This window comes from Maylandia zebra, linkage group LG1, assembly GCF_041146795.1.
Source record: "Maylandia zebra isolate NMK-2024a linkage group LG1, Mzebra_GT3a, whole genome shotgun sequence".
NCBI classification, from domain to species: domain Eukaryota; kingdom Metazoa; phylum Chordata; class Actinopteri; order Cichliformes; family Cichlidae; genus Maylandia; species Maylandia zebra.
The window spans coordinates 38,872,974-38,890,430 of record NC_135167.1 but is presented as its reverse complement, the minus strand read 5'-3'; the positions used below and the strand labels follow the sequence as shown (position 1 = coordinate 38,890,430).

At 40.8% G+C, this 17,457-nt stretch overlaps 1 protein-coding gene across 1 annotated transcript; it reads right to left on the bottom strand.

The window, feature by feature from the left end:
* Window positions 1-1,589: 1,589 nt before the first annotated feature.
* Window positions 1,590-6,881, bottom strand: LOC143419384 (putative ferric-chelate reductase 1). The gene is made up of 8 exons (XM_076885886.1): window positions 6,779-6,881; window positions 5,973-6,088; window positions 5,612-5,698; window positions 3,987-4,078; window positions 3,324-3,382; window positions 2,809-2,946; window positions 1,833-1,864; window positions 1,590-1,747 (listed from the first exon to the last, which is right to left on the bottom strand). Exons 1-8 carry the CDS (start codon window positions 6,867-6,869, stop codon window positions 1,658-1,660), a joined length of 705 nt encoding a protein of 234 aa, XP_076742001.1. The 5' UTR covers window positions 6,870-6,881; the 3' UTR covers window positions 1,590-1,657.
* Window positions 6,882-17,457: the final 10,576 nt, after the last annotated feature.

The following is a 17,457-nucleotide window of genomic DNA, read 5'->3' as shown; positions in this document are numbered from 1 at the left end:
CAGCTAAGCTAATTATGGCTAAACATTTGGAATTTAATGAAAGCAAAAATTGACCTTGCAAAGATGGATAGGTTTATTTAGAAAGTCAGCTATTTACATTTAGTGTTCGTCCCAAGTAGGAGATTTTGAATTGAGTCTAAATTGACCGCAAATTTATTTACATCAAAACTTACAAATTTACATCAAAACTTCTGAAGATGCAGGTCTCTGTGCAGCAGCTGAAGTCTGTGGTGTGGAGGGTGAAGAGGAAGGGGGAGAGGATGGTCCCTTATGGTGCTCCTGTGTTGCTGATTACCTTGTCAGACACACAATGTGGAAGACGCACATATTGTGGTCTTCCTGTCAGGTAATCAACAATCCAGGACACTAGAGAAGCATCCCCCTGCATCGCTGTTAGCTTATCACCAAGCACTGGAAAAGTAAAAAAAAAAAAAAAACATGAACCTCACAGTGCTCGCCGGCTGGTCCGGGTGGATGTAGACACGATTGAGCAGATAGATGATGGCGTCCTGTGAGACGGGGCTGGTAAGCAAATTGAATGGGATCCTGATGTGGTCTGACAATGGGTGAGATCTGGTCCAGGATGAGCCTTTCCAGGGTCTTCATGATGTGGGAGGTCAGTGTCACAGGCCTGTAATCCTGGGGGCCACTGGGACGTGGCGTCTTTGGTACAGGGACGAGGCTTGATGTCTTCCACAGCACTGGGACCCTCTTCAGACTCAGCATGAACAGTTTATGGAAGACTCCACAAAGCTGGGGGGCACAGGCCTTGAGGGGACTCACTCCATCTGGTCCAGCAGACTTGCCTGAGTGGAGTTTCTTCATTTGCATCTGAACCTGGTAAGCATTTAACACTACTACACTGACATACATAATTTTCAATTTAATGAAGTTAAAAATTTGTTGTCTTATTGTCAGTTGTTATTGACAGCAAGATTATTAGAAATATATGAAAAAATGTACATTAAATGGGAAGTTCAGGAGCTGAATCAATGACAGTTTTTTTTTTTCAAATGAAAGTGACAAAGGTGCAGATTCATACATAGATGCTGTCATATTAACAGATGTTAATGTGTGAAAAGGGCTTTAACCCTCCCATTATGATGTGGGTCGAGTTGACCTGATTTAAAAATGTAAAAGGAAAAATTGTTAAAAGTACTTTTTAATACAAAATTGCTGTTTGGCTTAAAAAATGTAACCAGCTTGTAAAATGAAACTGGTTTACCTGGCAGCCAGAGTGGAGGCTAAAGGCGACTGAAACTACTTCTTTCTTTGCAACTGTGAGACATATTATACACACACACACACACACACACACGACAGTAATGCTTGGCCCAGTGAAATTGAATGCTGATTGAAAGTACACCTTAATTATCAACTAAAAGCAAAAGAGAAAAAAAACATAAGTAATATTTTTTAAAGACATTACTGAGAAACTTTCCAGGATTCGCCAACTGATGGATCAGTGGGTCTGAATTTCCAGTGCAGTCTCTCATCAAGTATGTTAAAATTGATGATAAAATTCAACAAAACTACAGGGAAACACTCTGGAAGATTCTGCTGCTGCTCATTTTTCAGTCTCTCATCAAGTATGTTAAAATTGATGATAAAATTCAACAAAACTACAGGGAAACACTCTGGAAGATTCTGCTGCTGCTCATTTTTCTCCAATTCCAACCAGAAGTGCCACCAAAAAGCAAAGGTTTCCCAGAAGGTACACAGCGATCAGGCAACTGTCACCTTTGACCTGACAAAAAAAGTAAAATTATATTAGAAATACTCCATCTTGTGGCAATCAGTGATTGCTTGCTTTTATATTTCTTTCAGCTTACCAATGCTGATTCCATTTGATCAGCAGTATCATCTGAAACCCAGAGCAAAGAACAGTGAAATATTGCAGGGCACATTAACTGAAGTGAACTAAAGCAGTCAGCTATGTTTTTAATCATTTTATTTATACAGGTTGAGTTATGATATTAGTTTTAAGCTTTAACAGAAGAAGAACAATTTGAAATCAATTTAAATAAAATTGAGTCGAGTTGAGTAGTTGTGGTGATTGAAAAAAAACAAAAAAACAACAACTTTCAGAACGATAACAATGTGCTGGAAGCTCTATGTAAATATTTAGCATGTCAAGTTGCCATTGGTCATGGAAAGTGTGTGCGGCACGGGGGGGTAAAACATTTTTTAAAAATCACCAAACATTAACCAGTTTTTGTAGACACAAAGAGGTTGTGATCATATTTTTTTTTAATAATTTGTGTGACTGAGCCACACATTGAGCCACAGCATTGTCAAACTACACGTGTCCAAAATTGGATAGTCTCAGTTGAGACATTTCAATGCAAGTTCTCTCTGATAACATTAGGTTGGTGGTGCATGAGCTGAGCCTTCGTGTATAGTATTCCCAGAGTATTTTCATGCATTTAATAAATCGAAAGATAAAGATTCCTTTGTCGCTGTACTTCAGCACAGTTAAAGTGTAACAGCTTTTGTTCCAGCAGACTACCATTGAGACATTCTTACGCGTTTTCACTCATCAATTCATAAATACCAATATTTGATGCTGCTGTGTTATACACAGAAAATCTTGTGATACAGTGCTGTTTATTTTACCCATCCAACCACATTCTGAGGTGTACAGGGGTTATACTCTTCGCTCAGTCAGCTAAATGCTGCTGAACTGATCAGGTGGCTCTTCACCGTGCAAATGGACTGTTGGGTCTAGATTGGTTTTTGTCATTAAAGTGTATATGGGTAGTGATGATTTTTTCCTTCATCACTGAAATGCAAAAAAAAAAGGCTTACCTCTGTGTTTAACTACCCAATCATGGACCTCCAAAATGATGATGAAGAGAACTTCCCAGGCAAAGAAGCCACCCATCACTTTCAATAGCCACCCATCATCACTGTCAATCCTGTCCAGGCCTGTAAATATGGCTGCCACTGTGTGACACAAAGAAGCAGGCATTTTAAGACGAGCAGCATGGGTGACAGTGTGTCTGCTATTGAAAATGTTAGCATATCCTGTACATAGCTTGTACTCACTACAGCCTGTACATACTTGTAGTTATAGAATATTCACAACATACTTCATACCGTGTACATTATAACATAATAGACCCATTTCTGTAATATACTTACATATCTATATTATTGCTAATATATATTGTAATATATCTATATCACTAAGCACTTCTGGATGGATGCAAACTGCATTTCGTTGCCCTGTACCTGTGCATGTGCAATGACAATAAAGTTGAATTCTATTCTATTCTATTCATATATGCAAGATGGTAGAATGAAGTAAAACACAAGCTTACCAGCTATAGATTTTATTACCACCGCATTTAAAAAATGTGTCCAGTTGAACAGATACCTCCTATCAAAGAAAAGAGAAGAACTATAAAATCATCAGCTTCTGAAGTTCTTGTCTAAGATTTCTCCTGCATCCAATTTATGAAAACAAGTATCATTACTGAACATACAATTTTACTAAATCTATATTTCACTTAAAAAATATTTCATTTACTGAGTCTGGCCTCCAAAGCTACAACCAGGCTATATTTATTAAAAGCACCATTATTACTAAGAGGAAGGAATAACTTTCACGAGTCATGTGCAAATTAGTTTCCTACTTGGTGTTTCAGTGTGAAAGTGTGCTCTGATAAAGCACATGCAGGCTACACTTTGCAAAAGTTTGAAATTTTAAAAACTTTTATGGCTGAAGTATGAATACAACTCTTAGGGTTATCAAATAACTTTATAACCTCACTTTGCCGAGTGAGCAGTGCATTTAGTCATTAAGCATGTACTGCCCCATTCCTTTGGTTTATCGTGTTTTCAAAATTTGTTAAATAATTGTAGAGAAAAAAAAAGTGAGGCCATTTTTAATTTTTTTTTAAATAATATTTGAACAGAGTATTCTTAAATGTGTATAGGCATGATATAGTATATTAATTAAACACACACAGATGGATACATACAGGTGATGTTGTGGTCCGCAGCGCAGCAAGGCCCCGATAGGCTGGATGAGTGAGAGGATCATAACCAGGCACCCCAACACTGGATGTGCTCCCTGGATACCAAACACATTAACAGTGCTAATCATGGGGCATAAATATCAGTCTGAGAGCTGAAACACACAACTAAAGAGTGCTTAATGAATATCAAGAGAAAAGAAAAAAAACCACTTTGAAGGGGTATATTAATCTTGCCTGTGGATGCAACTTGCAGACTGGAGGAGCTGAGGATTGATCTATGGACCTTCTGTTTGATAGATGACTTGCTCTACTACCCAAGTGAAGGTAAAGCCTCCACAAATAACCCCAGAGTGAAAAGTACGAGTACCTTTGAGAGTACCATGAGAACTTAATCATTTCTAGATGTACCTCCCATGAGGGGCACTTCTGCTCCACTTGCCTTTTGTCTTAATGACTTGCAATATTGGCTTATAAATATGCACCAACTTTTTGTCATCTCCATAGTTTGCATTTTGTCCTTTAGGTTTTACATGGTGTCGCTATTCTCTTCTACAATCACATCACAACCAAAAGCTGGAGATGATCGTCCTCCTTCAGTCTGGTTTTGCCAGAGGGTCCTACTGTTACACGGGAGTTGTTTCTGCACACCAAAGCCAAGGGTTGGAGGGGTCCATACCTGGTTGGTATGGTTATCGCATTCATATTAAGTTGAATTATATTAAACTCCCTTGGCTCATCCTTCTAATGTAAAGCACCATGAGATGACTGTTTTATAAAAAACTAAAGTGAAACTAACTGGATGCAGCCCACAGATTCCATTTATCCCTCAAATTATTTCTTGAACCTGTTCATATGTGGATTGGTTGTCAAAAGGCATAATGTTTCTGCATCACTACTACAACTGGTGGAAGCAAGCTTTTGGTGATAGTGGGAAGGAAATATTCCCTTCTTTTCTGTTAGAAACCTCCAGCAGAACCAGGCTCAGGTGATGCAGCCATCTGCTGCAACTGGTTGGAGGTGATGGGGAGACACGACAGGCAAAATGTTATGGACGAGAGCCAGAGAGTAACTAAGGATTAAATGCAAAGTGGTGTATAAACACACTCTTTGCACTTTCTAAGCAACAGGTCTTGCATAGGTGTTTGGACTATTTAAAAAAATGAATGGCTGATCATTTTCTTCAAACAGAAAACAAAGTCCTTGTTTGTGCCTAATGTAATTAAAACTCTTGATGTCCACGCAATATCAACTAAATCTTCAATGAGGAACGTTTGGAGTTCTTTTTAACTTAACTATTTTGATTGTGAAGCACTTTGCAGAAATGATCTTGAAAAGTGCTATATAAATACATTTGTACTTAAATATAGGGTTTAAAAACTGGGATTAAATGAAATCTAAATGTTGCAACATAATTTGGAGGGTATTTGCATTCATATAATCAACAATTTGTATTCAACAATTACCCCCAATTCTGTGTGAACAACACATAAAATTTAGTTGGAATAAATAAGAAAATAAATATTATTACAGAGAAACACGGTTTTATCATTTGATTGTCGCTGTAATGAATAGTACAAAACCATAACTTAACTAAGATTCTTAGAATCTAGCAGAGTCAGTGTACTAACCCCAGACCAGTCCTGAGAATGAACGAACACAAGGATGAAAGCAATGATTGTGGCTGCTACCGTCAGACACATTGCTCCAACATGGACCTGGAGGAACACAAAGAATACAGCATGATACTGTGGCAGCTAAACCAATACATTTGTCCAGATAACATTAGGCTTGGACCAAGCTGTCTTACAAGTCTATTATATCTTGGATTGGATTGGATATCTGAAATTACTTATGAAGTTAATATTTTTAGTCATGAAATTTATTCTGGAAACACACCAAGTTTAAGTTATTTTCAAGCCTAGTTTAGTTTACAAAAACTTTGGTTCCACATTGAAAAGATAATACATGGTTTTGTCTATGATGTCTCACCATAAACCAGAGATCTTTGTCGCACATTTTTTTTCCCTTGGCCATTTTTTTTAGATATCGGGCAACCATCATGCCGAGTGATCCTGTGGTCATCCAGGCAATCAGCATGAGTGATCCTGAAACACAGTTAAATATTGAAATTCTCTCCACTTCTCTTTGTTTTAGGAGTTAAGATGAATTTCTTCCCCTGGAGTAAACATGTGGTCTGTCAACTGACTAAAAATTTAGAGCAGAAACATTTGACAGTAGTCGTCAAATTCTGGATTTAAACTAATGAGTCAACAGAGCAAAGGTAATATAGACAGTGAGCAGCCAAACAGCAACCTTGGGCCAAGAAACTGAGTCCATTGCCATAATTACAGGTATACCATTAGCAGAAAAGCGGCACAGAAATGTTTTTCACATCTTCAAAATTCTATTAGTTTTCAAACATCTGAAGATTGTTATAAATTATTGTTTTGCATATCCTTGTCTCATGAAAAAGGACAGTTATTGTTAAGAGACCACCCATCTAATGTGTCCAACCTCATCCACTGTTTTGGTTCCTTGTTTGTGTAACTTGTGTCTGTGAAACATGTGCAGTTCAATTTAAAGGACTGCAAGTCTACTCAGTATTATAGATTAAACACTTTAATCGTGCTAAAAGTACAAATGAAATGATGTTCCTGGTAGCATTTATCTTCCAAGGACTTTCAAATCATTTAGCTGTGAACAGCTTAGCAAAAAATGACAAAGGACTTTGCTGAGATTATTTTGGACTAAAAAACATTTTTATTTTACACGTATCACTTTGTGCAAGGTCTTACCATGAGCTTTGATGATATCAGGAACATCATCTTTGCCAACAACAAGGGGATTATTAATATTGATCCTTTTATTGCTGGTGAAGGTACCCATATGGATTCTTATTGATCCTGTAGGAAAGATATATCAAAGTTTACAGACACTTGTATATGTGTATGCATGTGTGAGTGTCACACAGGATAACATTTAACCATACCAACATTTAAATTTGTGATGTCAAATATCATTGCCAGATTCGTCTCTCTGCTGTGATGTCAGATATCAATGCCAGATTCGTGTCTCTGTTGAACAGTATCCGGGTTTACACCAGCCCACCAGATTTCTTATTTGTGTTGCCCTGTAGTAATCCTGTAGGCAAGGGATGCCTAATCCTCCTTTATCTTTGGGAAGCTGAAGTGTTTTGAACTTAACTCTTGGCTTTTTACCCGCCCATATAAATCTTGAGAGGGTCCTATCCCACTCTACAAAGTATCTATCAGGGTTTTCTATAGAAACAGACTGGAATAAGTACAATATCTTTGGGAGCATATTCATTTTTATGATGTCCACTCTAGAAGAAATGCTTAGATAGACCATCTGCTAATATTTAGCATGATATCTTTTTTAAGTAGGGGGTAGTTGATTTCTTCCAAGCTAGTTATATCCATTGATAAGTTTATGCCCAGATATTTGATAGTTCTTTTGTCCCAGCTTAGTTTGTATTTGTTGAGCAGATTCTGGGGAGGGCTATAAAAGCTACTAAGAACTTGTGTTTTTTGTATATTCAATTTATATCCCGAGTATAGCCCATACTCCTTTAACACTGACATGAGCTCCATAAGTGATTCGGTAGGTTTTGATAAGTAAACCAAAATGTCATCTGCAAACAGAATCAGAATCAGAATCAGAAACTTTATTGTCATTGTCATGAGAACAACGAAATGAAGAATGGTCCCCGATCATTGCATCATCCCTAGCAATATCAAAATATAAATAAAACAATAAAATTCAATAAATAAAATAGATAGAATACTTAAAATACTAATAAGATATAACAGTAAAACATTCACATACATTCCCACACACATGCTTCAGACCGTGCATAGATTAACACAAGAGTGGCGTGATGGACATTTTTTTGTAGTATTCAGATGTGTTATTGCAGTTGGATAACAGCTGTGTTTGAGTCTATTAGTCCTTGCTCTGATTGCCCTGTACCGTCTGCCTGAGGGCAACAGTTCGAACAGGGAGTGGCCAGGATGTGAGGTGTCTTTTATGATGTTTTGGGCCTTTTTAAAACAGTGGGCGTTGTGTAGAACTTCCAGTGTGGGGAGAGGGCAGCCAGTGATCTTTTGGGCAGTGTTAATGATCCCTTGGAGTGCTTTCCTCTGAGCCCCTGTGCAGCTAGTGTACCAGATGCATATGCAGTAAGTTAGAACACTCTCAATGGTGGCTCTGTAGAAGGACACCAGCAGTCTCTGTGTGATGTTATTCCTCCTGAGAATTCTCAGGAAGTACAGTCTCTGTTGGGCTTTTTTCAGCAGCTCGGAGGTGTTCACACTCCAGGAAAGGTTCTCCTCTATATTGACTCCCAGGAAGCGGAAGCTTGCCACCCTTTCTACACAGTCCCCATTTATGAATAGTGGTTGGATCTCTGCCTTTTTCCTTCTGAAGTCTATTATGAGTTCTTTGGTTTTTGAAGTGTTGAGGAGGAGGTTATTGGCCTTACACCATGACGTCAGCTGCTCCACCTCGTCTCTGTACGTAGACTCGTCTCCCTTGGAAATGAGCCCCACCACTGTGGTGTCATCTGCAAATTTCACAAAGATGTTGCTGTGGTGGCGAGGAGTGCAGTCGTGTGTGTAGAGAGAGTAGAGCAGTGGACTGAGCACACAGCCCTGGGGTGAGCCAGTGCTGAGACTCAGGGCTGAGGATGTGTGATGGCCAACTCTGACTCTCTGTCTACGGCCCGAGAGGAAGCTATTGATCCACATGCAGGTGCTGTCTGGAAGCCCCAGGTCTTGTAGCTTGGCCACCAGTTTGTGTGGAAGGATGGTGTTAAAAGCTGAGCAGTAATCCACGAAGAGCATCCGCACATAGCTACCATGCTCTTCCAGGTGAGTTAATGCAGCATGGAGTGCTGTGGCTACAGCGTCTTCCGTGGATCGGTTTGCTCTGTAGGCAAACTGGTGTGGATCCAGGCTGCGGGGCAGGGCTGCTGTGATGTGTCTGCGGACCAGCTTCTCAAAGCATTTCATTACCACTGGGGTGAGTGCCACCGGTCTGTAGTCATTCAGGCCGGTGATGTGGGGCTTCTTAGGCAAGGGGACTATGGTGGAGGACTTCAGGCAGAGTGGGACAGTCGCCTGTGCGAGGGATTTGTTGAAGATCCTGGTGAAGATCCCAGCCAGCTGTTCTGCACAATCCCTCAATATTCGACCTGGCACACCATCAGGACCCGCCGCCTTCCTCGGGTTAACAGCCTGCAGCATGCGCCTCACCTCATGCTCTTCCAGGGTGAGGGTGGTGCTGCTATGGGTGGCGTGTTGCTGCTGTGGCTCCAATACCTCCGGTACCCTGGTCTCAAAGCGGGCAAAGAAGATATCCAGCTCCTCTGCCAGCTCCAGGTCACCGTCCGCAGCTCCGAGATTGATCTTATAGTTGGTTAGGTGCTGGATGCCTTGCCACACCTGCCGGCTGGTATTACTCTTCAAAAACAAGGCCAATTTCTGCTCACTTCCAGTGATATTAATCCCTTTTATGTTACCATTCTGCCTAATCCTTTCAGCCAATGGCTCTATAAAAATAGCAAATAAGAGTGGACTCAGTGGGCATCCTTGTCTTGTGGACCTTTCAAGCTTGAAAGCATCTGAAAGTTCACCGTTAATCTTTACTTTTGCAGTTGGGCTATTATACAAGGCCCTCAATATAGTGATGATGGACCCATTAAACCCATGGATTTTTTTTTTAAATATGAAAAAAATTTAACTTTTTCCTTCCGTCATACTTCAGAAATATAATATATTAATTTTTTGAATATTTTAAAACATTTAAGTTTGCTCGTTGTATTTATAAGATCCTACATTGACGTGCTCCACAATCATTGGTCAGTCATGTTAAAATCCATTATCAGTGGAAAACAAACCTGATCCTCTACTAGAGGCGATTGTGCAATACCTTTTAGACATAACACTCAGCAAACAGTTATTATTAGTTAAAGTCAGTGAGATTTGGAGTGATACATGACACATGACGGAATAAGACACGCAGACTTAGCATGATGAGCCGACGAGGAACATGTACACTGTGAATACATACAGAGGGAAAAGGGGACAGGAGATAAGACATGGACATAACTAAGCACAAGCAGAACATGATGGCTGGGGGGGAAACACACGTGACAGAAGGAATGGGTCACAAGGGAAAAACATGTAAACGAGACGGGAGAAAAGGACATTACTGAAATACATGAAGGGCCAGGGCTGGGACAGCCAACCAGTCACAGACAAAGAGCCACATCATACACCTGGGCACACATGAACATCACCCATCCCTTCCTCTGTCCTGCGTTCAGTTTAGGGTATCGAACTCAGGACCCTAGCCTCATCAGGCCGGGGTCTTTGTGTGGAGTCTGGATGTTCTCTCGAGCTTCCTCCCACAGTCTAGGGACATGCAGTTAGTGGGGGTCTTCTCGCCCCGTTCACATTCACACAGAGATGAATTGAAGATCACCTTGTGGTTAGTGCCTTCTATTCGATGTACAGACTGAATAATAACACCTTCTAATTAGTTCTGTCTCCTATTGGTGCTCTTCTACGAGTGATCAGTGCTTGATGGCTTACTAAGCTTAACTTTTTTCCACAACATTGATAACAAACACACACAGAACAACAACAACATATGTTATCTAAAAAAAACTTGATTGGACCAAAGTTTTGATGTTCATCCTACATGTTTATTGAGATTGTCTAATGTCTGCGACGGTATCTTCTCCCACGTCTGCGGACACCCGAGGCCTTGTGGGGTCTCTTGTGTCTGCGAGCGGGGCGAGAAGACCTCGCATGTTTGCGTCTATACCTGCGTCGTGGCATTGTCCAAAACGGCGGTACCTGCTCCACGTCACGGGTTCTATTTATGGACTCACCTGGCAACTTTAGTGATGTCACTGCTGATGTTGTCACTGTTGGTGTGACCTCATGACTCATTCATGCCATCTGAACTGTGGTGTAATTATGAGGTCACAGGGGGACGTGAATTTATTCACAAAGTTGATAGAGAGTTTGGGTCATAACTCAAAGACGCAATGATGCAGTCAAATCATTTGGAATTAAATATCTCTGTCAGTGCGCCCCAGGGTGGCTGTGGCTACAATGTAGCTGCCATCACCAGTGTGTGAATGGGTGGATGACTGGATGTGTAAAGTGCTTTGGGGTCCTTAGGGACTAGTAAAGCGCTATGCAAATACAGGCCATTTACCATCTATAAATTACAAGATTTAGAGGGTTCTGACATCACAGTCATCTTTCTGACATTGACATCCAGTCTCTCTGTTGTGATATCAAATGTCAATGCCAGATTCGTCTCTCTGTTATGATGTCAGATATCAATGCCAGATTCGTCTCTCTGTTATGATGTCAAATATCAATGCCAGATTCGTCTCTCTGTTGTGATGTCAAATATTAATGCCAGATTCATCTCTCTGTTGTGATGTCAGATATTAATGCCAGATTCGTCTCTCTGTTGTGATGTCAAATATTAATGCCAGATTCGTCTCTCTGTTGTGATGTCAAATATCATTGCCAGATTCGTCTCTCTGTTGTGATGTCAGATATTAATGCCAGATTCGTCTCTCTGTTGTGATGTCAGATATTAATGCCAGATTCGTCTCTCTGCTGTGATGTCAGATATCAATGCCAGATTCGTGTCTCTGTTGAACAGTATCCGGGTTTACACCAGCCCACCAGATTTCTTATTTGTGTTGCCCTGTAGTAATCCTGTAGGCAAGGGATGCCTAATCCTCCTTTATCTTTGGGAAGCTGAAGTGTTTTGAACTTAACTCTTGGCTTTTTACCCGCCCATATAAATCTTGAGAGGGTCCTATCCCACTCTACAAAGTATCTATCAGGGTTTTCTATAGAAACAGACTGGAATAAGTACAATATCTTTGGGAGCATATTCATTTTTATGATGTCCACTCTAGAAGAAATGCTTAGATAGACCATCTGCTAATATTTAGCATGATATCTTTTTTAAGTAGGGGGTAGTTGATTTCTTCCAAGCTAGTTATATCCATTGATAAGTTTATGCCCAGATATTTGATAGTTCTTTTGTCCCAGCTTAGTTTGTATTTGTTGAGCAGATTCTGGGGAGGGCTATAAAAGCTACTAAGAACTTGTGTTTTTTGTATATTCAATTTATATCCCGAGTATAGCCCATACTCCTTTAACACTGACATGAGCTCCATAAGTGATTCGGTAGGTTTTGATAAGTAAACCAAAATGTCATCTGCAAACAAGGCCAATTTCTGCTCACTTCCAGTGATATTAATCCCTTTTATGTTACCATTCTGCCTAATCCTTTCAGCCAATGGCTCTATAAAAATAGCAAATAAGAGTGGACTCAGTGGGCATCCTTGTCTTGTGGACCTTTCAAGCTTGAAAGCATCTGAAAGTTCACCGTTAATCTTTACTTTTGCAGTTGGGCTATTATACAAGGCCCTCAATATAGTGATGATGGACCCATTAAACCCATGGATTTTTTTTTTAAATATGAAAAAAATTTAACTTTTTCCTTCCGTCTGTGATATTATTCTGTTATTATATGTTACCTTATAGATGTAATCAAAATAGTTGAATTATGATATTGTTGTAGATCATATTATACCCTTTAAAATAGAGTGTGTGATCTGTATGTAGTTTAGTTCTCATTATACTTTTGAGTTAACAGAACATATTCACATATTAGTTTATTAGATAAAGGTGCATCACTCTGTATCCTTGATCTGCTGGGAATGTGTTACACTGTTTTCTTGACATGCTTAATTGTTGAATCATGAAGAGAAGGTTGTAAGCAGGAGACTCTGTGTCTAAAGACAGGGGAGATAGATAGACCACATTCCACACCCCCACCTTACAGAAAGCAGAGAAACAACTGCCGAGGTCATAACTTAGGCGCTGTAACAGAGAAAAAATGTGATGTTTTGGCTTTTACGACTAGCTGGGGGCCACTAGAGACTATAAAAAGCTGAGCAACCCGTCACCATTTTGAGACATGTGCCTGACCCTCTGGTAGCATCTCTCCCGTCCGGACGTTGTAATGCTCTTATTGTTGAATTGTATGGAAATAAATGATTGTTGATTGAGCATTGATACACCGAGTATTGTCCTTCCTTCAGCCCAAAGATTCAAAGAACTGCGTGTTTTCAACAACTTGGTGCCGTGTGACCCGGATCTTTGGTGTGCTGAGGAGGTGTAGATTTGACCTTTGGTGAGATCGTGAGGCGAGGTGAACAGAGGACCGGTCCAAAAATAAAAAGGTAAGCACAGCCTGTTGTATTATAAATACCAAATGTGCATATTGGGCTTTCCAAATTAATCTGTTCGCTGAGTCACACGTATTTTCACAGTAAATTTGTCGGTGTCTGGTTTTTGGCGCAAGATACTAACAACATAAGTTGAGGCTGAATTCCAGTGTGTTAAATAAACTGCTTCTACCGAGATACTAATAACATACTACGTTGGTCTAGATTGCAGTAATCTGCTTCTACCGAGATACTAATAACATACTACGTTGGTCTAGATTGCAGTAATCTGCCTCTACCGAGATACTAATAACATACTACGTTGGACTAGAGTGCAGCCACTTTACCTTCCACATTTAATTTTGTCTAATACTGGCTTCTGTAGCAATAATACGTTAGAATTTATTCTGAAGACGCGGCCATTAGTTCAGTACATTGAAGTCGAGGTTTGAAGTTTGTTTATGGTGTCGGTTACGTCCTGGCTCTTGCCGGCTATGAAATAGAAGTTGATTTAAGGAAAAGCAGATGCTGGCTTCACGGTGCGGTTAAACACTGGCAACGCGAGAGCGAAACACGTCCGTAGGTTTGGTTTATGATACGGCCGTGTTCCGGTGATATGCGGCCGTGAAGTGCAGTAGTGGTTGGTGCTAATTTTAGTACATTGAACAGAGGTTTGACGGTGGTTTGTGGCGTCAGTCGAGTTTTTTTTTTTTAAGGGCTGCGGTCATAAAACAAAGTAAAATTTTACTTGCCAAGAAGTACATAGAGCAAAACCTGGTTTATGATGTCTGGTATAACTTCGGGGATGCAAGCATCACTTTTATGATGCGACTTTGCTCCGTTGTGGCGGTCATAAGCGCAGAGAAAAGGGTATTTTGGTCTATGGTGCAGTGTGCTTTAAGAAGATCTAATAGTTGAGCTCAGAGGTTTCTGTGTAAAATTCCCGCTGAGGAAAAGTGTTGTGTGTGAGTGTCAAAGCGCGCTCTGGGTGAGAGAGTGTGTGTGAAGCTGCGAGGCGCGCTCTGGGTGCTGTCTTGTGGGTAAAGCGCGCACTGAGTGAGAGTGTGAGTGAGGCGCGCTCTGAGTGTGTTTTTTGTGTGGAGTGTGAAGCGTGAACACAGTGACAGTGACGGTTGATGTGTTTGATTAGGAGGACATTAGAGCAAATACACATTTTAGGATCAAAGGTTGATGCCTAGTGTACCTGTGGAACTTTGCCCTAGGAGTGGCGACCCTCCTGTCCGTGGACGCGTGGCCAGGACCGGCGGCGTCCGGGTGCCGAGGTGGTGACTTGGGGAGGTGAGGGCCCCCGCATAGCTACGGAAATAACACTGGAACGGCCGTGTAATCACGGGTTCACATTTATTCCGGACTAGAACAAGACACATTTTGCGAACAAACGTTGAGTCTAGATTAGTAAAGAAATATAAAAAGGTTGAATTCCTCGTTGCAGTGGTTGAAATTGTTGTGTGCCTGTCCCCTGACGAGTGTGAAATTAAAATAAAGAGGGAATTTGGAGCCACATAGAGATAGACGGGCATAATTGGGTGTATTACTCTGTGGTGTAATAAAAATAAAAAGGAGAGATAGTAAGAGGTGTGCAGTGGAGAATTATAGAGGAGTAGAGAGAGGAATGTGTTGGGAGACTGGCGTACAGTTTACGCTGTCAAGGTAGGCGTGTTGCCTGCTTATCGGTTTAAAAGTGATGAAAATGAAATTAAATAAATCTCTTAGTGTGTTAATACAGGAAGCTGCGGACCTGGACCAACTGCCCCCACAAGCACAGCGGCCGAAGCAAAATTATAGGTAATGGGAACCACACCCAGCACGAATCAGCAGCTGTGAAACAGACAGCAGCGAGGAGAGAATTAGAGGAGAAATTAAGAGAAGTTTTAACACATAAAATTGGGGCCAACAGACTTGTGGAGGTTGGGAAGGCGTCCGGAGCATCACAACAAAAAGGTGAAACAAAAACACACACAAGCAGAGAAATCTGAGAGAAAGGCTCCTTTTAAGGTAACGCCTAGTTTGAGAAAAGATAAAATTAACCTGCTTTTATACAAATGCACATACACGCAATGAAGAAACAGCTTACACTCATGAACACGTGAAGATTTTCCAGCAAGGTTAAAGAAAAATTAACATACTTAAATGATGAAGTCTATACATTACTGACAAAGAAACCCTCTGGGTTGCAGGACAACAATTTAACTAAAAAAAAAAAAGGAACACTGGTCTAACCAACCAGGCAAGACACAACAAATTTAGTGGTTAAAAGATTCAAATTGTGACATGTTTTCTGTTGATTGATTACTAAAAGTGATTACTGAATGAAAGAAAGTTCCATTTTTGGGTTTTTAAACATGATCTTAAGAATTTTAACATATACCGGTGTTGTCCTGTCAACTTGGTGGGTTAGGAGTTGATTATATCGGGAGACAAAAAACAAAAAAAAAAGGGGGAGAGAAGGCTGACACAGGGCCTGGCCCCATTGCCTCCCCTCTGAATAACACAGCCAACACAACAACATTTTCCTGTTCGTTTGTTTTTGTTTTTTGTTTGTTTTTGTTTTGTTTTGTTTTTTTTTCTATACATATTTAATTACAGGCTGCTTTGCCGGCCCTGAAAGCCGAGGCTGACTGGACTCCTGCTCTCCCCCATACGTGACACTGACCAAATGCTGCAACAGCTGGACCCACAACAACGACCTGAGAATGTCAACAGACCTGCAGGAATGTGATCTCATGCAGCCGAGACGGAGAGCACTAAACCTAAGGCCCGTTTCACTACACGGGGGAAAATTCCCAGACTGCGTCAGCTGACAGAGCTGTAAAGAGACGCCCGCCAAGCCCGAATGAAAAGTAAGGCCGAGCGAAAGAATGCTGACCTTGATAACTTTGCATTCACACTGTGCAGGACAGTGATGGACCAACACGGATGATCGGGTGGCGAAAAAGGGCGTGACCGAGACAAGAGGAGTAACTGAGGACAGAAGGCACCTCAGAATGGACAAAAACACAGAAGAAGATGCAGGTTTCACCTGCGGTGAACATCGACCCTGGAGAAAGGATTGCCCCAATTGGGGTCAGAACCAGGACGGACTGAATTTTGAGCAGAAGCAGCAGCAATGGTCGCAAACAAACTGAAAAGGAGGGGGGGGGCAGGACCCCAGGGCATGCTTCAGGCCGTGGTTTACCCAGAACACCAGAACAGGAAAGTGATGAACACAAACACCCACACAAACACACACATCTACATGCACTGACTCAGAATGAAGAGAAACACACACACACACACACACACACGGGAATGTTGATTCACTGAGGAGTGATGCACACATACACATGCACACGCTTGTGCAATGAAGAGTGATCCACACGCACACACACATACACGCTGATGCAATGAAGAATGCTTTGCTTATGCTGATATGCAAAACGCTGCACACAAACATCCCAATGCATAATTTTTATGAGGAGCCATTGATTACCATTAAATACTTAGAATGTGTTATATGTCACCCAGAGGGCATTTATGTAGAGTTTAGGAATAAGGTCTAAAAAGTTTGGTTATGAAAACAATGTCTGTGCGTGATGTCTGTTTATGGCTCAAGGCCTTGACTGAATTCTTTGCTGTGCTTCACACAGCCCTGATGAGGAACAGTGGCACAGAGTGAAAATGATGAATTAATAGTGTAAGCTTTAGGTCGGAGTACGGCATTTTCTGTGATTGAGTTTTAATTCAAGGAGGAACAAAAGGTGTTACGGCACCTGAGGTTCTCATTCCCACACAATATTGTCCCGGCAGGAAGCAAAATGTTCCTGTGAATTTCTGGTTGATTGTTTGGTTTTGTTTAGCGCTAGCTTGATTTTATCAGTGAGCTTTGGCTTGTGTTCTTTCTCGTAAGCGAGAGAGGGATAGTTTTATGCTTGGACATGTCTGCAACGGGCCCTAGTTTGTGTTATTTTAGTAGTATTTTGTTGGTTATGTCTGTTTTCGTTTTTGTTACAGTGCACTGGAGAAAAAACATCTGAGAGGTGTGATCCACCGGTGGTGATATGTTGATATTTTGTGAGTTCATGATTTAACAATCGGCTCTTTAAACAAGGCCTGAAAGATTGAAATTTAAAGCGCTATAAAATATTATTACTGTAAACAGTTGCAAAGTGTGCTTCTCCATGA

Coding starts and splice junctions, on each gene's coding strand:
- LOC143419384 (XM_076885886.1), bottom strand. CDS start 6,869: ATGGGTACCTTCACCAGCAATAAAAGGATCAATATTAATAATCCCCTT. Junction 3,383..3,986: donor TGCGGACCACAACATCACCT/GTATGTATCCAT, acceptor TTTCTTTGATAG/GAGGTATCTGTTCAACTGGA. Junction 1,865..2,808: donor TTGGGTAGTTAAACACAGAG/GTAAGCCTTTTT, acceptor TCTGGGTTTCAG/ATGATACTGCTGATCAAATG.